The 27616-nt window shown below is 38.8% G+C and overlaps 1 protein-coding gene across 1 annotated transcript in view; it reads left to right on the top strand.

The window, feature by feature from the left end:
- Positions 1-3140: 3140 nt before the first annotated feature.
- cpped1 (calcineurin-like phosphoesterase domain containing 1) overlaps positions 3141-27616 on the top strand; it is a 42588-nt gene continuing 18112 nt past the window's right edge. Inside the window, exons 1-3 of the mRNA XM_036541826.1 lie at positions 3141-3296; positions 8906-9124; positions 25823-26245. Of these exons, the coding sequence (XP_036397719.1) occupies positions 3233-3296; positions 8906-9124; positions 25823-26245 (706 nt within the window). The 5' untranslated portion in view covers positions 3141-3232. The remainder of the gene's footprint in view (positions 3297-8905; positions 9125-25822; positions 26246-27616) is intronic.

The raw sequence follows: 27616 nt of genomic DNA, 5'->3' as shown, positions 1-27616 counted from the left end.
TCTATTCCAACATGACTGTGCCCCAGTGCACAAAGCAAGGACCATAAAGACATGGTTTGATGAGTTCGGTGTGGAAGAACTTGACTGGCCCACACAGAGCCCTGACTTCAACCCCATCGAGCACCTTTGGGATGAACTGGAACGGAGATTGTGAGCCAGGCCTTCTCGTCCAACATCAGTGCCTGACCTCATAAATGCTCTACAGAATGAATGGGCACAAATTGCCACAGAAACACTCCAAAATCTTGTGGAAAGCCTTCCAAGAAGAGTGGAAGCTGTTATAGCTGCAAAAGGGGGACCAACTCCATATTAAAGTATATGTATTTGAATACAATGTCATTACAATGTAATGGGCAGGCATCCGAATTCTTTTGTCCATATAGTGTAGAGAAGGTTTAGGGCATCTCATGGTGGCGAGAGAGGAAATGTTGCAGTTTCTCTCCAGTTCAAAATCAGTACAGTGTCTAGTTTGGACAGCATGGGTAATTTACTTTGTGGGTATCTTTACCATGGACAATAAACCTAATAATTCCTTACAAAACAACAAGTCAGACATGTTATTAAATGGATTAAGAGTGACGTAAAGTATACCTATCAGGTGTAAAACAGACTGACCTCATGCTTGAAAGTATCACATCATTCTTAGAGAAAGGTTGTCATTCTGTCTTATTGATTTGACTGCAATGATTGGATTTGGCTCTGCAATGATTTGACTCTGAAAACCAGCTTTCTCCCATTAATCAAACTGACAAACAATAGCCTTTTATAAGTGAAATGTGCCACTCTGTCCCTTCAGTCATATTGGATGGTGGACAAATTAATACCCTGCCTTCTTGGCAGTGATGCAGTATGAAGGCAATGGATGAGGTATACTAAATACAACGTACTGCAAAATTCTGGGAATGAGACCCAGTGGGTCTAAAATGACTTCCCAAACACTCATGCTAATGAAAGTAGACATATAGGCTCCTGATGGTTGTAGCCCACACCAAGGGAGTAAGTTATGTGTACCAATTCATGAGGTGTCATTAAGTAACCACAATAATTAACCTGGTGAATAAGTCGTCTATGTTCCTGAACACAAATCCATATTTCCTGTCCTTTCTTGGGATATTAGTGAAAAATAATATTGGGATTATTTTTCACTACGGAATTTTAAATTTAAAAATGATAGTGCTGGTACATAAACTGTACATAAATAGCACATAAACTGATATGTAGCTTTCATGTTTTATGAGAAGGCCAAGTACCAAAAAAATCATTGGCAACCTGCTGTTGTTGTTCATATTTTGTTTATTTTCACTACTTCTGGAAAAATGACCATAACTCTTGAACAGTTTTGCTTGAACTTTTCTGATTTTGGCCCCTCTGTAGAGGACAATGTATTATAACATATTGTCATTCCCTGCATATGCTTACTGGCCACATGATTTGGATTCAGAACACAAAATGGAGGACATATGTCGACAATAATTCCAATGAATTCATCATAAGCTATGGAGTACTGTAATTTGTATACCATAAACACTTTATTAATTTGGTTCTATCATAGGACATTTATCTTTTTCTATCATTTATCATTTATCCATCATTATCTTCTCAAAAACTCCTTTCATTCACACGATACGTATGGCACATCATTCACTAATTCTACCACATGTGGTTGTTGAATCTCCAATTTTTCAGGTGAAACAACATAGTTATCACAAATTGATTGAACTGCAGGTTTTGTGATACAGATGAGTGCATCTTGTACAATTCTGGGTCTAACTGATACCAAATTGATTGGAACATTGAGACATTCAACACTGTAACAGTGTTGTAAATTTGAATATGATCCCCTGGATAAACAAGGCCTTCTACAGCAAATATAATTTCATTAATTTACTGTCAATTTTTCAACATAGTGTTAATCATTCAAAAATCTTATTTTCCTGAACCAGTTGTCTATATAACTAAATATCTGATTGTATACTCTCACAAATTGGATGTGTAGATTTAACTCATTTAAATATAAAAATATCACATCTAAAAAAAATATTGTACAAATTGCTCTATTTGGAGCTAAATTTATTCCTTCAATATGCCCTATGCATGTTTACATCTTCAAAACTCACATTTTCTTGACCAAATAGAATCAGTTCGACTCTAACTTCACTCACTGTCTGTGCTGTCGGCCAAAAAAAAAAAAAAAAACTTTGCTCACACGACTTTAACCAACTTAGGATCATCAAAAAATGTAAAGAACATAGACATTGTGGTTAGATAGCGATACATGCAAGCAATTATTTATTCAAGTGGCAGGTGCCTTTATTCAGGCCACTAAGAGAGGGCTCAGATGTGCAGGTGCAGAATAAAATAGTTGCAGATTACAAGTAATATTCTTCAGTTTTTTTCATGTTGCATGGCTCTGTGGTTTCTCTTTATATTACATGATAGAACAGAGGAGACACTGAGTAGCTTTTGTTTTGGAACAGAGTACAAGAGGTAATGTGGCCCCTGGCAGAGCTATTTTTACAAATGTGTATGAACTTGTGGAGAATATAAGGTTTGTCCATGGGGAGCAACTTGCCATTTATGTATACTGAAAATGATTTTTAGAGATATGAATACAAACTAACATATTGTGGTAGACAGCCACTCCATAATCACATTCAGGTTTGTTTCTGGTTTTGAAAGGTTTCTTGGTTCTGGTTTCTCGTGAAAGGTGAAATGTTAAAAAGTAATGCTGGTGTTTGTTATTTTAACACTAATGAAAAGTAAAATAAAATGACATATACTGTTTTGGAATGCCTCACTTAAAAGAATTTTAAATTCAGTAAAAAATCTGAATCCTCAAAAGCCCTAGATTTTCCTAAATCTACTGTTGGCTGTTGCCTGTATTTTAACCATAAATCACAACTGCCACAAACAGCTAGATTGCAAGCATTCTTGCTACCTTTACACAGTCATGCAGCCAACAGCGGATTAAGGGAAAGACCAGGCAAACACGTCATGAGTGCACCCAAACGAATGAGAAGTTTAAAGGTTGAAGTCTATGTCCATCCATGTGTGTCGAAAACAGATAGTGTGCAGACAGAAACAATGTATAACCGAAGTAGTCGATCAATGAACGCGGAAGCCAAACCCAGAAACTGCGCTGGAAGAAGGCAAAACAAGTGTCATTTGCCAACAGGTCATCAGCTAGGTTGCTAGCTAGTTAATTAGCTAACTATAAAAGACGTATTCTGTCATGGCTGCAGATAACAACATGTTTCTTAGAGCCAGAGATCGGACCTATGCTGGGCTTACTGAAGGTATGTGTAGAGTCCCACACTGATCTTCGAAATTTGCAGGTTGGCGTGAGGAAGGAATTAACTTGCAATTGTGTCTTCAAGCCGGCTAACTAGTTAGCTGGCTACCTATTACAGATCGTTGTAGTTACCATGCTAGTTAGCCATAGTCAGCTTTATCTCAGATAAATATACAGTAACTTGCCGGTTAACCCACATTTTATCATGTCATCTAGCTAGCTAGATAATTAACATGCCCAGTGCCCAGTGAACTTACTTGAAAACAAAACTTGAGGAAACTGAACAAGCTAGCTAGCTAGTGAGCCACATTAGTCGAAATGACGTTCCCCAGTTTAACTGAGTAGTTAGCCAGACAGCTCGCAGTATTGGTTAGTGCGAGTAGCCACAAAAGAATGGCAAGGAGCATTTAAATTCTTTTGTTGAAACAGGCGTTACGTTAGTTATTCAGCTAGCTAACCATGTTTTGTTTGCATACCGTTTACATTTATTCATTTAGAAAACGCTCTTATGTAGGGGGACTTAAAGGTGAATGCAGTAAGGTTAGACATGCCGTGTACGCATTGAATCAACTCAGTTCAAATGAACGTGCAAATACTGAACTGTTGCTTTCCATAATTTTGGACTATCTACAGTAGTTACCAAAGGTTTATTATCTAGAGATTAGATGAAAATTTGGGTCTTCAGTCATTATTTTTCAGCTGTGGTTCAACACATTATAGCTACTGGTAACAGAATTAGCAGTGAGAGGTTTTTGAAATTCAAACCGTACTAGGGTTCCATCAAGTTATGTCTTTGCTAAAATGGTAGGACATCAAATTGCCATGCACACAGTGTCATGTCTGAAATCCAGCCTCGAGGTTTATGTTTGAGAAATCTAAACCTCAGATGCCCTGTCTTAGATTAGAAGCAAATATTGCATGCCTTCCTGGTGTTTAACTTTGCAATAGTGTCTGCAAATGATTTTTTGTGAAACAAAGAGGCAAGTATTCAGCATGGTCTAGAAATGTCCAGACCATTTCTGAAAAGTCTTTGATGTCCACAGAAAGGTCATTTTAGCATGTTTAAAGCTGGTGAATAAGGTAAGTGTTCCCACATTCTTTGATTTATTCGGATTGGCATCATAAGGTAATATAAATGCCATCCAGCTTAATTTCGTCTTATGTTAGATTTATTTGTGGTTGGCCTATTTGATTGCACATTAAACCCTTGAAGATATTGATGTTTCCTATAATTGACATACTGCTGCTATTGTTGGCAGCATCTGTATCACCTACACTAGAGGTACACTACCCTGGTTTTTTTTATTATTATTTATTTTTATTTTTTTTTAACTTCTACAGTCCTACAGATGTTTCTGAAGTTGAGTTACATCCATTTTTCCTTGAAAGGGAACTTTCATTGGCCTGTTGTTTTTGAACTCCATGGCATGTGAAGAACAACTGTCTTTCTCTTCAAAGAGGAAGCAGAGCAGATTGCTTTGATGCAAAATAGGGGTTTGAAATTCACAAAGGAATTACCCTCACCCTCCAACCCCCTTGTCATCTGAACAAAGGCTTTAGAACCCATGTTGTCGTGATCAAGCAAGGATATCAATTCTGCATTTTTCTGAGTTGAATTGAGGAGCAGGAATAACAGCAGTTCTTTTATTTTAGTCAATTTCTTGCCATGGTTGAAAGCAGTGAAATATGTTAATAATCAACTTCAACCTATATTGCATTGAATTGGGCTGCCTGCATGATATATTATCTCAGACACAAGGTAAAAATAAATATGGTCAGTCATTCTTAACGATAGCTCTTTCGGAGGGACCTACTTTCAATTTGCCTTCTTGGTTTCTGGGTGTGATGCAGAGTTTCATGTATGCACACCATAAATGACACATAAGGAAGCTGTATCACACAGACACTGGCTGTGGTTAACATATTGATTTAATTTTGGTTGTGTTTTGTGCACAAGAAACATTTAAATGTGAAAATCACATATGCTGCCTCTAAGTTCAAATATTTAGAAAATATTTTAGAGTGAAATGTGTAAATTGGCTTATTTCTCTTATATAAGTCAGTTAATATAGCCTAGTTTATGAAGTAGGTGGTTTCCATAAGGTTAACTTTGTTATCAGAAAGTTTGTTACCAGAGAAATAAATAACATGGCATGTACAGGAATGTGCTCCATGACTTTACAAAATGGGGGAAGTTAAGTAAATTGTTATTTACAAAAGAAATAGAATAAAATGTGCTTTTATAATGAAATACTAGTTTATTTAGTATTATTGAACATGAATTAAGAAGACCATTTATTCAGAGGTAGTGCTGTAACCTAATAATTTCGCTAGCATGCTGCATTGAAGCCTCCTCACCTTTGTTTAATTAAAGAGGTTGTCAAAATTGACTTTGAATGCACCACTTCAAGATTCTGTATTCCCAATTGCACCCTCTTTGTGAGCCATATCTTAGTATGGAGAGAAATTGTTCATCTTTTGCACAGGAAGGCCACTTGTAGTTGCATTGCAACAGATACAAGAATGGCCATTCCTTAGAGATAATAAAGGCAGAAATGAGAAGCGTAACCGTTGAAAGGCATTTTTAAACCTCTTCATTGATTGGACTTTGATAATGTGGTTTGATGTTTGGTTGCTTTTATACCATGCACCTTTGCCCTGTTAAATCATTTCCTGTGATTTCTGTTTTTTTTTTTAAGGAAAAAGCCTACATATTGTACTAGTAAAAATGTTATAAAAGAGCTGCTATGAGGTTCATTGACTGAGACATACCTGTATATGGTTTATGTCTACTATTTATAGCAACAGTGCATTTAGAGTACAAAAATGCTAAGTTACTCATGTACAAATCATAATCAGTGACGTACATTTGTAAAAACTGGTATCTCCTTTTGCTTTTGGTTTTCAAATGTGTCAAGTCAAACATACAGGTCACATAAGGCATGATTCCAAATGCACGCTATGTAATTTCTCCTCTATTAAAGTAACTTGCCCTTACACTTTCAGTGGTGGGGAGTATTATTAGTAGTAGCAGAAGATGTGCAATGATGTAGGCTAATTCATTCCGATGGTATTGACTGGAACCTTTTACAATGGAATTACAACTAGGCACATTTGTATCTGTCCCTGCCTCCACAAGGTTTAACCTTGATATGTTGATGTAATGATACATGATCCACTTCATACCAGCAGTGGTGTACAACTTTGTGTGACTATCCTTTACAAAGAAAAGAAAAAGTCTGGGGAAAAAGATCTGCTGAAAAAAGTCTTGGATGTGCATCACACTTTTGTTAAAGTTTTAAACATATCCAAAGCAGTGTGCTGGCTTTTCTTCCCACACCCTATTTGAAGAAAATCAACATCTTCAGCAGCTTGCTGATTAGTTTTTTTATTCCATCTTTTATTACCATGAACTGATGGTATAGGGTCTCCTCAGGTGTGAATTTGCAAAAGTATGTGTTCGTAATATATATTAGTAGGCTGTATATTATAATTTAGATTTTGAGTGCTTTCATCTTGAATTATGATCAGTGTTGTTTGAAATCGCCATCTGCCACCTGAGAAATCCCTCTGATTTGTGTTTGAAGTTGGCTGGGCACAACAATATAATGCGGCTTTTCTTTACAGTCAGCTGTCATGGGAGGTTTGGCCATTCTTTTCTATTCACGTTTATGAAGCTGACTGAAAATAGTTCACACATTCTCCTGGGACTTCCCTGTAAAGTTTGTTTAGAAGAACAAAACCAAATCTTTCTGAGAGTCAGAAGTCCCAACAGAAAGCTTTACAAATATGTCACTTAAAGCTGATAACACTGAAGGTGGCTTACACTAATATTCTCTAGAATTGAGGGTAGAATTTTACTATTCAGTAAAGATAATGGGAAATAGTCAACCAAGTGGCTTCTTTGTCCTCAAGGAGAAAAACACACTGGCTGTGTAGTTTTGGAATCGTGGAATTTGGCTGTGAAGTTGTATTTTGATCACTTGGAGAATCTGAATCTGGTTCAACCAGAAGTTTTGAGTATGAAACGCATTTCAAAATAAAATGTTGTTCACCTCTTAGTTGCCCACAAAAGCCATGCAGATTTGTCAGAATTGGTACAACATTTTAAGAATATTGCATTAGAATTATGCAGAAAATAAGGGCTCATTTTAAATTTATATTTATATAGTATAATGTGTATTGAAATTGTTTCAAAGTTTTTCTTTTTTTTACTCTAAAAAATCCTTGAAATATAAAATGAATATATAGCTATAACATTGCTAGGAAGTAACTTTAGCATAACATAGAACTACGTGTTTATAAGGCTGTAAAAATGGGATTGTGGCTGTGGATAGTGGTACAAATTGCCTGTTTTTTTGACTTTTTAAATGTGTTAAGAGCATACAGGCCTCACAAGTTTTAATCTCCTTTCTGCAGTGCAGATTTAAATTTTTTAAATGTGCATCACAAATTCTGAGGATCCTTAACAATTACAATGCTATGAAGAATTTTATATACAGTTCTTTATTTTTACATACCTTAAGTATCTAAAAATGTGAAAATGTAATTTTAAACTTTTAAACTGGAATTAATGACAGCAGCTTAAATCTAACTCCAAATATTGTATTTTCAAAAGTCAAGTAGTTGTAGGCCTGTGTACTGGTAGTCTTCTGTCCAGCTGTGGTTAGATTTTGGGGGAAACACAAGATTTTTATTTTGAGAAAGAAATTGTCCTTTTCTCTTCTCTTGAAACATTGAGTAGTTGTGTGGAGAGCAGACATGTTAAGAAATGCACTTAGAGGAGGACTAGTGTAGTTCTGTTTTAGTAATGGTGTTTGAATTGATGGGCAGATAGCTGATATAAAACAGGGAGACACGGCCTGAAAGATACATAGTATACCAAGCAAGTGATACAGTTTAAAAATGTAGGTGGTACCAGGTTTTATGTGAAAAGAGTGATCTTTTTTTCCCTCTGATTACCATCCAAGCAGAAGGATCTCTTCTTCATTTCAGAGATAATTACAGAGTCAAGAACTTGTTAGGGAATTCCCAGTTGTGGGGATCTCTCTTTATTTTTCCCTTATTTCAAAGATTCAGTGTAAGAGCAGAGAATTACCATAAACCCTCTGGAATAGAAGGCATAGAGCGCATGTTAAACATTTTAGAGGAGGCTGAGCAGAAAGCTCAGGGGACTGAATGAGGGGGGCCACAGTGAGGAGCCCCAAGATGAAGATGAGTAGTTCAGTGGGCTGCTGTATGTCTTCACTGCTCCTCTTAACAAAATGAGAAATGCTAAGGGGAAATCGGTGTCTGCCGCCCATTAGCAGGCAACAAAGGGAATCCACTCCAACGGCTCTGTGGTTTCATCTTTTTTGAGTAGTTCGTGCCATGCACTGACAGATTGAGCAGAGGGGCAGTGTTTGTTTTGTCAAATAAGTATTCTTTTTATGAGTATTAAAAAATAATTTGATTGCAAAAGCATCATGTAATCTATGATTATGTAAAACATTTCATCATGCATGCTTCAACATCCGCCGTATGAACATGAATAATTCAGATCTTTTGTTTGCATGAAAAAAAAGTGCGGCAGTCACGATGGTGGAAAGACATGTTCTCTCCCCCCCCCCGCAGATGAAGAGAGAGAGTGGAAGGGCCCATTCTACTTCATCCAGGCGGCAGACCCTCAGCTAGGCCTGATGAAGGCCTGGAAGGTGGGTGACTGTGATGGTGGAGGGGACGAATGGGCAGACGAGGTCCGCCTCACCAAGCAGGCAGTGCAGGCGGTGAACAAACTGAGCCCGAGGCCACGCTTCATGGTGATATGTGGAGACCTGGTTCATGCTATGCCAGGTAAGGCCAGTGAGGCCTTCTTTTGTTTTTTGTTGTTAGTTATTATTATTTTTTTTTAATCATGCTTCCTGGGTTGTGTAGACCATACTGTGGTGCTGCAATGTAATGAAAATGTTCCTTTTCACAGTAGTGCCATTCCTTTTCAGTTCTTCATGCCATCAGTGGTTCAATGCTGAAAACATCAACTGACTGCATCAAGGGAATCTCATGTTTAACATGGTTATTCTTCACAGATCAACTTAAGTTTTTCTTCTCTGTTTTTCTGTTATTCCTTTTGTTATTTGTTTATTTACTTGAAACTTCAGATCAGACTCTTGGTAATGACTCATGTCGCAGAACAGTCATTTTCTGTTGTAAAGAAGCAGTGCTTATTGCTACATCTGTTGGTAGTAGTGTAATGTAGGAACTTTATGAATAGATTTGTAAGGTGTCACCTACAAACAGGAACAACTTGAGATCCATTTGCTCTGTCCTCAATGCCATCATAGCTTCTCTCCTTACAAGTTTTGCACAAGCAGTTGCTTCTAGTGGGTTAATTATCAAATTGACTAAATTCACATTCAAAATTTCTAACCACTTGTTGCTTGAATGTCTGTTTATTGGTCTCCTGTTTCAGAGAGCAAAACAGTCATGCTTAGGAAAGAGGCAGATTGATTTTGTGGATTCATTAATAAGGAGGATTTTTGATGGACGATGAGAAGAGAAATACCCAGTTTTAACAAAGTAACCTGCACAGTGTGTAGTAGAGTAATTGAAAGCCTAACACTGATTGGAAACAACTTACTACTGCTTAATGAAAAGACATTTCATGAGACTGAAATCAAAATATAAATGTGTCAACAGTGTCTAGTAAAACTTCCCTTTGGATATGCAGTGGCAGAACAGTGATGCCTATGAGACTACCTGATGTAGGATTTGATGTCTTTGCTTTGTGTCCTCAAAAGGACATGTCTGTAAAACAATAACTGAAATTAGACACTGAGTAAAAACTGCTGTTCGCAAATGCATCATAGCTTATAGACTAAAAAATACACCAGTGTCTTTAAAAGGGTATTTGATCACGTTTACAAAGAGTTCACGTGTGCCAGGCACTGAAGAATTTTATTCCTGCATTAGGCAGGCACACACAGTGTTGTAGCTCGTGGGCTACACCAAACTTGGTTTACAAACAAGCTTTACTTCTACGAAGTGACACAGGAATATGAGCATAGCATAATGGTAGATACTGACTGCATTCCTTCTGGGAAAAATTATAGTCAGATTTATACACATACAGCCTCTGTTTAAGAGATATGTGGCGCTGTGTGGGGAGTATAACGTTGTGAGTCATGGGACATGGGAACACCATGTGGTTGAAGCCTGTGGGCATATTTACATTACATTGCGTTATTGTCATTTCGCAGACGCTCTTATCCAGAGCAACTTACATAGGTTACAGTTTTTACAAGTTATCCATTTATACAGGTGGATATTTACTGAGGCAACTGTAGGTTAAGTAACTTGCCCAAGGGTACAACAGCAGTGCTCCTGGAGGAACTGAACCAGCAACCTTTCAGTTGCAAGCCCTGTTCCTTACACAATGCTACACTGCCACCCTGTTTTGTTCTCTTCAATTGTCCAGTCAAGAAAGCTGAAATAACACTTATGAAATTGCGGAATGTACAACTCGCCAAGAAGTGTATAGCAAGTTAGCATCTGCATTGGCGGACAGGCTGAGGTGGTAGGTCCTCACATTGAGCACTAGCAGTAGCAGCAGGCTTTTCCTGGCCTGAGGTCTCTGCAAAGCACCAGTGCAGAGAGTTGTCAGTTGGAGAAGGGAGGGCTCAGCTGTGGCTTGGTCTCTTATAGTTTTCCTCTGTTCAGGAAGCGACTTTTAAGTGCTGATTGTGCACGCTTCAGTAGCTGTAAGCCACTGCCAGTGAACCTGCTTTGTGTCCTGAAAGAACTTCACTCATCCCTCCGGCCACCAGCCTGTGGACCTCATTCGGAAAACATTGACATCTCGTATTTTTCCAGCACAGAATGTTTTTCTACATTGCTGACCTATACAATATCAACAATCACCTATTAATTCAGGAAATAGTAGCGTTAAAGTATGTTAGATAACTTCATCTTATTAAATGTTTTATATCATCATTGTCTGAATTTTTAGAAAATAACCTTCTTTTCATTGTTCTTTTCAAGTAACAAACAGCTGAGATTGGGTACATGTGATGTTTTGACTGTCTGTGTATGATACACACACACACACACACACACACACACACACACACACACACACACACACACACACACACATACACATACACACACACACATCAGCCAGTCCACCTTCTCAGTGCGTTAGACTAGTTCACCCTGAGACAATAATCCTTTTGAATAATTTGTATATAATTTCCCTAACAGATTACCTAATTTGCAAAACCGCGTGCACAGTTGTGATAGCTCATTAGCTACCTAAATAAATTGCTTAATATGATTTTTTTTGCATTGGTCATACATGTAAGCCATGTTAAGAAGCTTGCTATCTAGATGTTAATATTAAGTGGACAGCATGTGTCTGCATGTCATGAAATATTTCTGATGTAGGCAATTATATTTGGAAAAAAAGTTAAAAACAAACATTACTTGAGTTACAAGTTGTCCAGATTTCTTCAGTTAGAAAAGGTAAGCAATGCTACCTACATGACTAGACATATCTAATCTAATAGGTAGTTTCTACCTTGTTTCCCCTCTCGGTATGTGATTCCACACCTCATGTTAGTCTGTGTGTAGTGTAAGCAGTGATGTACCTAAATTGGTTTAAAATACATTCAGTTATATTCAGTAACCATGATAAACAGAGTGGTTAGTTATTTAGTGCATGCAAAATTATTTGTTGGAGGGATATGGAATCAGTACTTTCTTTTTTTTACAGTTTTAGAGTCATGGGACTTTTTTAGATTTTTTTTTTTTTTTCCAGTCTCTCATGATTAAAAAGGAAGCGGAAGCACACATACATTCCCTTATAGGGATAGAAAGTGGCCACCTTTTGCTAGATAAATAAATAAAAAAGTTATTAATGCAAGATTATGCCTGGGTTTTTATTTTAGTGTGTCAGCACAATTCTCCAGTTATTGTAATGTCCTGGACATAACCTTGGCAGGAACCTGCACTGAATGTGTGTTTATTTAGAATATAGCTAATGTAGTCCAGTTTATTTATAACTTTTTTCTATCTGATAAAACGTTTGAGCCAAAACTATTCACACCTTCAGCAAAAGACTACAAGCAGTGGGAAAAGATGTATCTTGAAAAAGCAGTGAGTGCTGCTTTAAGTGAGGTGTACTATACTTTCAAATTACACAGTTGTAAAAGGGAAAAATGCATATTGCTGTCAAAATTTTATTTAAGAACATGGATCTAAACCAACAGTAACCTTATTTAGTCAATGTGATGAGCAAAAATTATTTCAGTTCACTACCTACAAAAAAAACACCATAAAATAGGTGGGGGGGGGCTTTGACTTGGAGAGAAAAATGACAGTAGATTGCATTTTTTTCTTAATTCCCAATGTCTCCACATCCGGTGTTGCGACGTTCCGTACTGTCTGGTCTTTAAAGATAAAATAAACAGTATTATGCAGTTTTTAAAAATAGCGTAGAATTTCCGGAAGAATAAAAATCAAAGTGATGTGGAGGCACAAGCTCAAAGACAAATCCCTGGTCTCTCTCGGTGTTGTCTTTCAGCTGAGACAGAAAGAGTTGTAGATGTGGTGTCCTGTTGACCCACACATTTTCATCCTATCACTGTCATAAGAGCTTTTGCATTTTGCCTGGGTACTTTGCCTCCTGGATTTGTGATGTCTACAGTGCATAAAGGCAGGTATTTCTTTAGCCTGCCTGTCTGTCTCAGTTTCTTAGTAGTTGTGTGGAAAAAGTAAAGCAAAGAATAACGCAATCCTGAGTATCAGTGATGTCAGCACGAAAGAAGTGGATGTGCCAAAATTGACTTTGGTCAGTCGGCCATTGCATATGAATTATTGCTGTATATAAATCTCAACAAAAATGCTTTCAGCATAAAAAAATACCGAATGCTCACACACACTTACTCAAGTATGTATTCTCTGAAAGTCAGTATACGCCTGAAAAATTGATTTTCCATTAATATTATTGACATCAGAAAAAAACCTTGTTACACCAAACAATTTATGAAACTCCGCTTCATACAAACCGAACAAGCACTTTTCCAAAACAAACCCACGCAATGTTAAATTATTTTGTGTAAATTGGTCCTATGTTTTTTTTCCCCCTAACCACCTGAAGGGAATGAGGTCTTTCAAACATTGTGTCACAAGTGTAACCTATTGTCAACCTTATTTACTAGCGAGTGGCTGTGAATGAGTGGTTGTGAGTGTCGTTTAATACATTAATAAACTGACACCATGCCTCTTGTTTATGAAAACAATAACATTGTTGATTCACAACACAAACATCTTATACTTGGTGACTGAATACCTCATCCTGATGTTAAACCTCGTTACATCTTACCTGTGTAGCATACTAACTAAGGCGCTAGCATACTGGCAGAAAATAAAATTAGCTAACCATCTAGCTGACTTTACAATATTATACAATACTATCACAATATCTAATTGGTATGCACAGTATCTAATGGTTTAGCTCCCTATTTTTAATCAAAATCACCACAGTGAGGAGATAATCAGAGAATACTAACAGGAATGGTGGTAACACTACTATGTTTCATTTTTATCTGTAAAGTGAAAGGAAATTACAGCTGAAGCTGTGGAAGCAAGACCTGAAGGATTAAATGGCCACTACTTACCAGTGTGCCTTTATTTGTTGGTCAACAGAATGTTTTTGGGGGAAACCCAAACAAAAATACAGTCAGAATATCTATTTTTGTAACGAGGTGGAATTTACAATGACCATCTTCTGCATTTCATAGGTGTGTATGCTACAGTTTTTGCTGTCTAAATTTTCAATGTCCTGATATTTTTTTGCACTCCAAAACTCTTTGCTTTCCATTTACAAATGATACATTTCCCTACCGTTTTTTTTTTTTAAAGTAAATATAGTACCTGTGGTGAATCAAAACCATACTTGTTACCATTTTAAACATGTGAAGCACATTATACGAAACTGAGTGAACTGCTACTTACCTAGCCAGCTAATGAGCATCTGGCTGTGAATTAAATAGGTATGTGCCTAGCGAGTTAGCTAGTGAGCCCAGGAGCTTGTTTGCAGCCAAACAGTTGTCCATAGATACTATGAAATCTTGATCAGTGATGTTAAGGCCTACTATTTAAGCTTGATGCTTGTTGTGAGTTGAGCTGACATACAACAATGTTGTTAATTTGGAAATAAAAAAAGAAGTTGGCTGTCAAAGTTAATTAGCTATATGAGCATTATTATATATTATAATTGAAATAGTTTGGGATTAATTAGGAGCTTAGTTAAATAGCTTGTTTTCTTTAATGCACAACCAAGATGGCCATCGTGTGTTTTCTGCCAAGTGCAGGAAATGACTTACAGCTGGCTGCAATGAACAGATGTGGAAATCATGAACAGACCAATGATGATGACGTTTTCATTGAGGTAATGTGACAGGAAATGCAGTTTACAGTTGTGTGATCTATCAGATCTCAAATCACTTTCTATTTAAAAACATTATCTCTTTCTGAACAGGCCACTCTTCCTGTCCAAGGGGGGTTCTGCTCATTGTAGCATTACATTTTTCTGTTTGCACAAGGTAAACAACTGTGGCCTTCCCTAAGTGCAGTACAACATACCTCTACTGCATTTAGAATGTTTTATGAATGTTGTATGAGTATGGAGCACAACAAGGGGTCTGTGTTCAAGTACAAGTCTAATGATGAACATTTCATGTGTATTGTTACAGGAATAAAAGGATTTAAAGTGCAGAAAGGATGAAACAAGAAACTGATAGGTGATATGCGTTTTCATAAGCTTCAATGAAAAGCTAAAATCTCACATTAAAGAAAGAGCCAATGTTTTCAAGTAAGGATGACATCTCATAAAAAAAAGTAAAAAACTCTAGTAGTGTATTGCAGGTTCATAAAAAGGGATTGCCCTCACTGCATATGAAATAGCGAGGAGATGTCACAGTGGGGAGCACACCATGGTAAGGTGTGCAATGTGAGCCACCCTGGACCCTCAGAACTCACTTCACACAAGGTCTTCCTTTCTTATTAATTGAGCTGACACTTTACACCTAACATCTTTCTTTCTCTCCCCTTGTCCCTACATGAACACACATACACACCTCTGTTCTTAAAATACTACAGCTATTTTTCACATTCATTTGTCTTTGCTGGAGTGGTAAAACAGCCAAGCTGTGAAATGGCTATATTTTCATGTTCTCAGTTGAAGCATTCCCAGAGCTAGAAGTGCGTAGGGCTGGCTTGTTTTACTCCTTGAACTAGAAATCAGAAACCATTGTTAATTTTCCACAAAGAAATTTTGCCAAGTCTCTGATGAATCTGCACCTGGCACAGATTCAGATAAAATAAAATCTCGTATTTGTAAGCCATTCCCAGTATTTTCTCTGGAATGAAGCATACAGATGTCGATTGTGCCATTTCCCCAACAGGCTGTGATTAAGCGGCCATGCAAGCGACAGACCCCCATCGTAAAATCTGTTATCTCCTTTGCAGGCCTGACCTGACTGCAGGGTAATTGGAAAAATTAAATTAAATGTGACTCCTTGTCTGCTTGAGCTCTCATGTTCACTAGAGGCAGCTTTCTATCATACAGTTCAGGCTGATTAGGATTCCCGGGGAGGGGTCCCCATGGCTGGAGCAGGGAACCATGACCTCAGGCTGTCATGAGACACCCATGCTTTTGAGGAATGTGCAGCATGTACACTAATGCAGTCATGTTGACCTGTATCATATCCGATTATATAAGGTTTCTGTCAGACAGGGTTAAAGGTTGCATCTTCACATTGGAATAATTTCTAGGTCATATTTCACTCCCTTGATGCATTACTGCGGAGGCCTTAAAGGGGGGGGAGACTACACCATTAGTCATTATGTAATGCAGAGTGTTACCTTTTGTTTTCATTCCATTCCAGAAGACACACTGTTCCAGCAAGATGCAGATCTGTCACGCAATTAATGATTTAAATTAGTGTTTCTTTGCTCTGTTTTTGTCCTCTGGTCCACTTGTATTTAGAACAGTATTTTTACCATGGCCAAATATAAAATTATCCCTGCCCTCTCCCATACTTGAAGGGACAGTTCTCAAAGACCTAACTAATTAGCTTTGGAATTGTACTGGTCCATCCTTGTACAGAATATATTGTATAACATCTTCAGTTCATTGCAGTGATATCATAATACAGAGTAATTTGTGTGATGATCCCGTATTTTATAAGAAATTACTTTAAAATCTGTTTTTAGGCATTTTGAAATAATTTTCTTCAGGTCTGTCGAACTCTCTAGTTCTGCTCTCAAACTTCAGGAAACACATTTCATCATGTTGTTCAATCATTAATTGAACAATGGATCAACTTATCATTGGAAAGGTATCTAAACTTTTAATTTAAGTCAAGCACTTGGGCACAATTAGGAAAAAGGTATATAAACATACCGGTCACCAGAGCACAATTTTCGAAAATATTCATTTCAGATTACCTACATACTCTATGGATGATGGCCATTGTAGATAGTCATGTTTGGGGCCAGATGTACAATGTTGCCCTAGAGAAGCACTTTTCAATATCGAAAGTGGCTCAGCCATCTTAATAAAATCTAGTGTCTGCAGTATTTGTATTTGAACTTGAATTCAGTTGGAAAAAACCATTATGTGAGACAGCGCCATCCACGTTGGCAGTGGAGGATTGTCTGTCAGCCCAAGCAACACTGTGTGAAGGAATCACACACTCCCCACAGGTGTTGGTAGCGCTGCATTTAAAGAGTGCTGAATTCCAACCCAACAGCTTCAAGGCAAGACATATGCATGCTAATTTTTTAAGTCCCTACACTGTTTAAACAACTAAGTGTCAATGCAGTTCATCTCCTGGAAATAAAGTTAGTTTTCCAAGTAACAGCAGCAGGTTTCTACCTATTTGGTTGTCTTGATTAGGATTTTTATGGCCTGGAGAGCCACTGTCTCTGATGTGCCTCAAGTTGTCATGCTTTTGTCTCTTCCTCCCTGTCTAACTGCTGACAGCATACACAAGAAGGCATCAAAGGAAATGGAGAAGAGCTACCCTGATTTTTTTAATGCTTTTTTTAATGTAGTTGTGTATATGGCAAGGTATATGTTGCCAATTGGCATTTATGTTTACATGGTTTATTGTTGGAAACCTGCTAGATGTCCCCTTAAGAAGATTTCAATGTATGATTTGCATAAGCAGATAAACCCATTCCTGGGGAGCTGATTGTTGAGCATGTGAAGTTATTGCTCTTCCCCTACTCCTAAGTAAGGCAGTGCCATGTGAGACACCATGTGAACAGTGTCACCAGGCACACAAGGCTATGCACTGCTGGCAGCATGTGGACACCTCCTATCTCCAGGTCATGTCATCCTATTGTCAGCAGTGGAGGCTGGCCAAGACGTGGGATCAAATCAATTACAAGGCTTTATGCTCCATCAGCCCTGGCATCAGTGTGTTGCTCTGATGCCCGATTTCTGCCAAGAGTGGAAGATGGGGATGTGTTGATGTATGTGGCCTGGGGAGGGGGCGGACGACAGTGCGGTATATTAGTCACGCCGCCTTATCAGCCCTGGGCAGCGGGTAGTTGGTAGGTTGCATGACTGGTAATTTGGACAAGTCCAGCAACCTAATCTTATCAGTGGATAGCTGGAATCGGCACGCCTGACCCACTACAAAGATCATGTGGTTGTAGGCAGCCATTAATACTTTTAACCAACAGATTATAAAAATATCATTAGAAATTGCTCCCCAAGACATCCAGCTGATGATTTTAGGCTGGCATATTACTACATTATAAAATGCTATGCATTGTTTGGTGGGTTGTTTTGTTCCACCTGATGGCTTTCCATATCGTTCATTTTACTCACACTAATGTGTGCACACACACTCAACAAATGTAATGTGTATGAATTTGTATGTCCTTAATCTTATGCCAGCTGTAGCTGGTTATTAACAGGAGGAAAGTAATTTCATCTTGGAAATGTATATTCTTGATAAATCATGCCATAAGACCATTGGGTATTTGTGTGGTGCCGGCATACAATGCTGTCTCAGCTTACTTATAGACTCGTAACCCCTTTAGGACTCTCAATACACAGGACCAGTTCCAGACCTTGACTTTCCCTTCTCTTTAATGGAGGCCAAGACCTTCGGGGCATTGGAGAATGGTATACTGTCCAAGACAGTCAGCCGTTTTTACACTCCCAGGGGAGCATGAATGAGATGAATAGTGAGAAGTGATCATTGAGTCCCAGGAAGCCGGTTGACCTATGTCATTCGTACTCAGCACGCACTAACAGCCACAGTTTACCAGTACATCACCTTATTTGCTCACGCAGTGAGCTACCTGTCACTCAGAGGAGCCTGTAACACTATTGCTATTTTTTTCTATGAAATAGATGTACTTTGTAGATGCACTTGAGCCAGTAAAATGAAATGAGATTGTCTTAAAGCATAATACAGATACTGTCAAGCAGACTACTCTGAACAATGAGGGATTTCAGTCCTGTAGAAATTGCTTTCGCTCTGTCTCTAATTTTCTGTTATCCCTACCAGTGTGTTTCTGCTGATGTTCTGAAGTGATGGGCAAAAGTTTATACGTGTGTGTCTTTGTGTGTGTCAGCCAGGCATCCGCACAGCCTGCTGTGTCATAGGCTGCTATCACTGACTTTCTCATCTAATTATCTCAATACACATAGCTGAGCGCAGAGGGTAGGCAGCATAGCCTCAGAGATAACAGACTTGTCTGTGATCAGATGAGTAGACTTTTTTATTTGTTTCCAATATCTTTTCCCCTTGCAGTTTGTGGATTTTAGTCTATAGGCTTGCCAGGGTTAGATTATATTTCTTCAGTTTCAATGCATAAAATCAACATTTTTATGTGTTCATTTTTATTGACATTTATCTTGGGATGATGCCACAGAAAATTCAGACAATACTGGTCAGTGTGACAGTCAGTGACTGCGGTTAACTTGTCTTCAGTACTCGCCTCATGGTACATGCACAAAACAAACATCTGTAGAATATAACCCTTTAAGCATAATTTATGATTGATCACTTGATTTTTTATCAATCGATTTTTTCATCTATGGGGAAAGTCCATTGGGGGTTTGTGAAATAAACATTTATTGTAACTCACCAATGAAAATGTGGCCTTGTCAAACCCATTTATTTGGAGACATGGCTGTTGTTTTATTCTGTTCACCGTTCCAATACTATCCATAAGGAATACAAAACGTTCCCCACTGTCTACACTAAAGGAAGGTGCTTGCAGTGGGATGATTGCTGAAATTTCTGTTGGTCAGAGTGTTTTGTCGGCCTGCTGGCTCTGACAGAGGAAAGGATTTGCTTGAACACTGCGTTTCGGTGAGATCTGTGGGGACATGCTGAATGGCATGCCCAGCTGTGCTACTGAGCTGTCTGGTCTCGCCTGTCAGCCATCTGTGATCAGCAGTTCGAACCATTCAAACGCAGCATCCCTGCCTGCCTGCTAACGAACCTTTACCCTGTGGATGATGGGGAGCGGTAATGAGAAGTGTTTGCCTCTGCAAATGAGTAAACTAACACTGTCACCATGCATTTTTGTAATATGATAATGGCTAGCTGAGCATTATTTTAAAAGAAATAGTGTTACTTTTTATTTTCCTGTTTTTATCTTATTAAGACACAATGCTAGCGTATGTGCTAGCATTGTTCAAATTTGTTAGCTTGGTGGGAGTGAAGTATGGTTAATCTGATACAATATAAATTAATTAATAATTAATGATTCATTTAAATTGTGTTGCCTGCTACAGTGGTACCTGTGCATGGACCAGCTCATCTTTGGTTACATTGTACATAATAAGAGGGTGGCTTTGAAAACATTAACAGGCTCATTTGTCATAGTCATGGTACTCATTTGGAAGGTCATTGCTCATAAAATTGACTGTAAAATCTCACGTCTCATGGTGCGGCAATACCTTTACTAAGACCGCGTACTGTAGGTGTTCTGTGTGGGTTTCAGGAACATACAGTTTGTTAAATTGTGACAAATTAATAGGGAAGACATAGTTGCCTGATAGATGGCTACATTATGCCAAGTGTGTGTATGCTAAGGAAAGGCTTTTCACCTCAGACAAGTCATTTAATTCAAACGAAGGATGTTAACATTTGGTTTAATTATCTATATCGTTTGGGACTTTTTAAACTCTTTTAAACTATAAATTAAAGTTTGTTTTCTACCAAACCTATAATTAATTGTTGTCTGTATATGTTTTGATTTCACCATTTTTTTTCCAAGAGCTTTACTGAGATTAAAATATTTAGAAGATGGGGACTTAAAACTGTTATAAGAGTATCCTACACTTACCCATGCTCCCAGTTATGGAGTTCATTCCAGATTCTGATGTTATTAATTCTGAAAATATGTTCCAGGTATGAAGAGTTGATTCATTAATGCTAAAGAATGCACAATATGCAAAATAATTTTAAAGTTAGATTTCCCTATACAAAATGGAAATGTCATTATAGACATCGGTTTTTATAAGAACATATTTGCTTAGCATTCCCAAGTGGAAAATGTTATTTTGGCAGCATTTCAGGGTCACAGATCTGACCTTAGTAGCTGGCACTTTTCCAATAGCAGTTGACGGGTAAAATAATAGATATCAGATTGATATTATAGCTCTGAAGTTTGCTTATATAAAACATGGACATCTTTAGTGTTGCAAATTGGAATCCCACAAAATCAAGTCATGATTTTCCTAATGGCTAATCATTGCCTGTCAATACTCCCTCTCCCTAAGGAAGTCTGTGGAAGACCATGAAAGTATTCAAAGTGGATTCAAAGGTTTCTACTTCGTTGTGATTTTATGGAAGGCTACATCCTGTAATTTATCCTAATCTATTTAATTTTCTAGGTAAGCCTGAGATAAACAGCCTTTAAATGCATTGGAAAATGCTCTATGAGCACCTGGGACCTTTAAATGGCCCAGTGTCAACACTCATTATTGTCAGAGTCTCTGAACAGGTTGTGTGTGCCAGACACATTATACGGAGCGTCTGTCACAGTCCACACTCTCCTCTACTCTCATAGCTAGATTCTCGTTTCACTCTTTCTGTGATATTGTCATAGAGTGTTAAATTATGTATACATTTTTCAGTCAGAACTAATGGTCTAACAAATAACCCTGTTTGGTGTTGGTGGGAGAAGCAAGATCATTGATCTGTACACCATTGAGATTGTACTTCTGCATGGACGTCCTGACTCAGGCACCTTGAGTTCACTCTCATGATCAGAACTTGGCCGCTGTGTTACAGTCTCATTTTTCTTTTGCTGTAATATATGGTAATTAGTTATTAGTGATGGAGCCTGACCACCTCAGATACAAATCGCTTCTGATCGTGAAGGAGATCTCGAGGACACGGGGCTTAAAGGACTGCAAAATGAGGCTCAGTCAACCTCTTCAGTCGCCACCGCCTTCATTAAACACGCCTAGCTGTGTGCACCAAGAAATCAGTGTAAACCAGATTTGATTAAATTTGAAAATCCCCTGCACATAGAAGTCTCTCCTTGTAATGATTGGCCTGTGGAACATGTAAGGCGCTGTTTGGTGAGTAATTGATGGCTCATTCCACCCTTCCAACTGAAGTCCTTGAGTTTTCAATCTCGGGGGGTGTGGGATCTCTCTTTAGCTGAAAACAAAGTGGGGAAACATGATTAGATTAAGTATCAAACTGGAGGTTAACCATAATGAGCATGCATCAGAGCTTACGGTGGGGAATGGGGGGAGTGGGCTGAAAAGGTGAAAGGGAGGTCGTTCTTTAACACTCAATCCCTCGTCCCAACATGTGAGCCCTGTAATTGCTGTTGAAAGTGGATAAAGTCAGGATCTCAGTGGAATTCCAGCACATCAGTGGAAATGACTAGCGGGAAATCAGTTAGCAGAAGCCCCCTCTGTGTGTTTTGCTGATAGGAATCTCTATCTGGATCTGGTGTTAATGGGTTTCTTTGGGCTTTGGGAAGTCAGAGTTGCATGTGAGGCTGATGGAGGGAAAGTTGCTGTTGAACTGCAAAAGAAATCACACGTCCTACCTTTTGTGCTGTACTTCACAACATTTTAACGGCAATACTTCAAAACAGTTCCTCCCTTCAGTCCTCATCATTCCTAAAATGTTTTGTCTTTGTCAGCAATGTGTTCTTTTCTATTTTTACTGACCTGGTTATTCATTACTGAGACCATATTCTCAGTAGCAGAACTGAGTTGCACTACTTATATGACCCTGATGATCTGAATGCATCTATAAAGCTGATAAGTAATTAAACTTGTGTGCTTTGATAAGTGGAAGAAATGCATAAATGCATTTGGGAAATAACTTGAATATTCTAAGATCTAATAAACTAAGTATTCCATATATGTCAAATAAGCGGAATAAGTGTGAGCACTTAATGGGGTTATGTACCATAAGTGCCCAGTATCCATGTGTCATGAATCTTGTGAATCAGTGTGATGCCAATAGTTTAGATCAATGAGGTTTTATTACCACCAAGTTAGAGTAGTGACTGCCTGTTTATTTATTTCTGAATTACAAGGGTAAGCGTAAGCATAGCACAGTGGAATGGATCCCACAGTACAGCAGAGTAAATGTGTCTGTCTTAGAGTAGCAATATGCTGTACAGTTTTAGAAAGATTTCAAAGAAACAATTCACTTGTCACTATCTATTTTTCTATATCACACGGATCGGGTGTTTTTTTTCTCGTAGTGTGACAAGGTCAGTGACATCTGATCAATTATCTCTGCGTCCTCCTAGGCACACTAAAACACCACAATGAAAAGTCTGACTTGTCAGAATTTTTTTGTGGCTCGTACAGTGTAAACAGTGTTACAATGTGATTTCTTAGAGACCACTGTCACTACCCAGTAGAAACTTGACATACTGGTCAAAACAATATCAGAGAGTAAGATGGCTACTGGGGACCCAGGAAAGTAAGGCAAAACTGGCAGAGCACAGCTGTCTCATTTCCTCCTGCGACATCGTGTCATAGGCAAAAAAAGGCCACCTATGGGAAAAAGTGGTGTTGGCACCTCAGCGGCCTGGTCAGTAAATACTAGATTGCAGGCTAGCTAAAAGTGAGAAATACCAATGAAATTTCAAGTTAAGCGAGGAGAGGAGATGTCAGCATGCAAATTTATCTGTATGTCTGCGTGTACTTTGATGTGTGAGTGAGTGTTTGAGGCAAAGTATGGTAGCTAGTTAGTCTACTGTCCATGCCTACCAAGCTAATGACTGCTCCACAGTCTTGTTTTTGACTTGGCTTCTTTGTATATAATAATGCCACAGCCATGGCTATGGGCTGCTGCTCCTTGGTCACCGTAAAGTCTGAGAAACAAGTGGTAAAATCATAAAATGTTGGTGGCTACACTGCCAGTTATGTCTACCCACCGTCATGACAGCAAGACGTGCCTTTGTCTGGGGTCTTATATCTAAGAGTGTACAGGTGTCTGCAGAAGTAATTTCAGCAGTCGTACAGTTTATTCCCGGCCTTTCTCTCAAGGCACTGTACAATCTGTCTAGCTTTATTCTTCTGCCATTATATAGCTGTGTTGTCCCTTTATGTTTCATTTCTAAGAATCACCCCCCCCCCCCCCCCCACCACCTTTCATTTCCGCCTCCTTCCACAGAGAGATCTGAACCTGCAACAGGCAATTAGACATCTTGCCTTGTCACGTTAAAATCCAACAAAGGGCTGTTACTACAGCGATTCAAAATGGCACTGCCATTTAAGTGTTGGCTGGGCCACAGTGGAATGTGCTTCACCATTTTAGAAATGATACTCTTTTCTCTTGAGTTCAGTGCCTTTTTTTCTACCTAATGTAATTTATTCTGTCCACATTGTAATCTTCCACATTTGATCCCTCATTGCTGTTTCTACACTGGAGAATTTAAATAATTCACTTGAGTGTTGATTATTATTGTATTTGATATAAAAAGGACAGAGGATATGTCATGAACATGGACAGTTGCGATTTTCTGTAGCAGACCTTGGACTGAATAGATCTAGAGGCACTTTTTTTCTGCAGTAGCCAGATTTGGTGGCATTACTTATGGCCAAATAAATGAGTTCTGCTGGATATTTTTCTCTCGCCTCTCATGAAGAGAAAATGGCCTCCCTATACACATGTGATATGTTTGGTTTTCCTTATTCATGACAATAATAAAAATGTTCTGCTTATTTATTACGCCTGCAGTGGGGAGGCTTTAAAAAAATGAAACTTCTTTTCAGTCCTCAGTCTTCCCTCTCCTGTTGGTGTTTAGAAGTTAGAACAGAGCTGTTTGTCAAAGAAATAATGGCTGAGGCTTATTTAAGGCAGAAGGACTGCACAGCCCTCCCCTTGGCTACAGCAGCCACTGGATATTTGATTGTTATCATACTTCATTTGATTTTTTTTTTACTGGAATTGGTTTCTCTGATGGAATGGTTTGATTTACCCTGGTGGCCCAGGTGTTGTCTTGGCAAAGATTTCCCTTGTGCCCCCCCCCCCCCCCCCCCCCCAAAAAAAAAAATTATTAAAGGTACATATCATGTTATAAGCAGCTACAGATGGTTCCCCTGCAGTGATCTGCCACTGTTAATAAAAGCTACCTAGGATATGAATTACTCTGATTTCTTTATCACAGATGCTAAAATGTTGGGAAAAAATGCTGCAGCTGTGCTCAGCACCCATGCCATCATGTTGATTTGTGGTCTTTGTTTACCCTTATAACATCCACTTCAGTCAACCACAGGATGCTCAGTGAAGTAGAGTGGTGTAGAGTGCTGTACAGCACGACTGCATATGTTCACTACTGAGTGCACCACTTATCGAAAAGATGTGTTGAGGAATCCCATGCAAAATCTATAATTGAATATGCCGTATAATGTGGATCAAATATGTATATCCATGATTGACACCCCAGCTCCAAAGCCCCATATAAGCTGCCGAGCTGAGTCTCACCTTTCTTTTGATGAGGTGTCTGGAATATCTGCCACATCAAATTATGTGTGATCTGAAGCGACTGTCATGTTTTCATGGTAAAAATTTAATGAGTCCTTGCTACAACAGTGATTTTGTCAGCAAAAAAAAAGAAAAAAATGGACATGCTACATGTTTTTGTTCTCAGGAGAAGTATGTCTGCTTTGTGGTGTGTCTTAAAGTGATAAGCAACTTTTCTGCAGTGAAGAAATAATATCAGTAAAAATATTTTCTTTATCCTTTATTTTACCATTAAAAACCCCATTGAAATATAGTCATGTGAGTCCTGGCCAAGAAGCAATATCAATCAATTACAATACATACAAGTTTGAAACAATGCAACATAATAGTCTACAGCACATACAGTACCATACATGTGGACATGTGGTCGTGGTTTAAATTCAGGATTGGAAAGCTGGTGCTGCATCTTTGGACAGCTGCAGTATGAAACTCATTCCTTCCTTACTGTACTCTGAAAGTAATTCATTTGAGCAAATCCTGATGTGATGTCATTGATTCACAGGCACGGATTACAGGGAGGAGCAGGAGAGGGACCTGAAGGAGGCCTTGAAAGGCATAGACCCCGGCATCCCGCTGGTGTTCGTCAGCGGCAACCACGACCTGGGGAACACCCCCACGCCCGAGACCGTGGAGCTTTACCGGTGCGGGTGGGGCGACGATTACTTCAGCTTCTGGGTGGGCGGAGTGCTGTGTTTGGTGCTGAACTCGCAGCTGTTCTTTGACGGATCGGCCTGCCCCGAGCAGAGGGACGCCCACGAGGCCTGGCTGGAGGAGCAGCTTCAGAGGGCCGCACAGGGCCCCTGCCACCACACCCTCATCTTCCAGCACATTCCCCTCTATTTGCGCTCCCCGGACGAGGAGGACGACTACTTCAACCTGCAGAGAGCCGTGAGGGAGAGCCTCATGAAGCGATTCCAACAGGCAGGTAAGTGCTCCTCTGCCAAGTCCTGCTCTTCCCGCTGCGCTCACAGTGTTTTAGTCACTGGCCAAAGAGCCGGAGGTCATGACTGGAGGAGCTGACGTTCACTTGTTGGCATAGTTCCTAAAGCTGCATGCCTCAATGGAATTTTGAATGTGATATTCATTTGCTTTTGGGGCAAGCTCTTCACAGTTACATTATTTACGTTATGACAGATACAGAGAAAGAACAAGGGATTCCCTCTTTCCTTTGCATTTTCCTGTGTATTATGTTACACAGCTATGTTTGATTCACACACATGTTCACTTGTCCTGGTATCAATTATGTATCCGGTTTACACTGAAAGTATGTTCCAGAGAATTTTAAATATTGATCACAGGCATGTGCAGAGTGATTAATGGTGTTTGATTTGGAGTGGGTGCTATTTTATTTAACAGCAACTTGGACTGTGCCGCACATTCTTCATTATGATCCATCTCTGGTGTGTTTTTAATGAGCATTCTTCTGCTTCCTGTTGGCATAGCTGTGAAAGCTAAAAGTAGATGAATGCGACCAGTTTCTGAAGTCTTTCCCCTAAGGTCCAAGAGCATGCTAGGGCTGTTTGTTGCCTGGGAGTGATCCTTTTGGGGATGATGATATGTTTATGATATACATTTTATCTGTGATAGATTTTAAGAATGCAAAGAATCCATCTTACAGTCTTCTGTCTGCGCAGCGCTCCTTTGAGCTGAAAGTGTATGTCAGGTGTTTTTTTTTTTTGACAGTAGCGCTATTCAGAAACATTGCTACAGTTAGCACTGCCCTTGCTCCTTGATTTGTGTAAATAAGAAATATTTGTATCATTTAAAATCTTTACCTATGATGTATAAATAACTTCTTAGCCCCTTTTTTACGATGTAACAAAGTTGTTTCTGTTACTGCCTATTTCAGATAAAGGACTGCAATAATGTTTCTGAATAGTGCTACTGTCATCAAACCGGCCCTTCATACTGAAAATGTTTAACTTAAGTGGATCTGAGATGGCTGTGTATTTTTTAATATTAGACTTTATCGCAGAGCACATTTTTCTTCACTTGTATATTCTGTAATCATTTATAATTAATCACCAGTTAGCTAGCTGACCCTTAAACAATAAGGTCAGTTACATTGGTTGAACCAGAAATATCAGTGAATTTCAATGTTGTTTGTCCTGACGAAGATTCCCAGGGAGCGGCATGTTGTCCATGGTGCAGCTATGCGCAAATAAATATATTTGGGAGCATCAGAGTAGTGTGCAGAATGTTTTTCTTCTTGATTTAGTTATGTTCTAGTCCTGCACCTCTCACCATCTAGGATGTGCCTGTGATTGTTTATGGTATCACACATAATACCAATACA

This window comes from Megalops cyprinoides, chromosome 1, assembly GCF_013368585.1.
Source record: "Megalops cyprinoides isolate fMegCyp1 chromosome 1, fMegCyp1.pri, whole genome shotgun sequence".
In the NCBI taxonomy this organism is placed as follows: Eukaryota; Metazoa; Chordata; class Actinopteri; order Elopiformes; family Megalopidae; genus Megalops; species Megalops cyprinoides.
The sequence above is the reverse complement of the archived record's forward strand: the minus strand, read 5'-3'. Positions and strand labels throughout refer to the sequence as shown.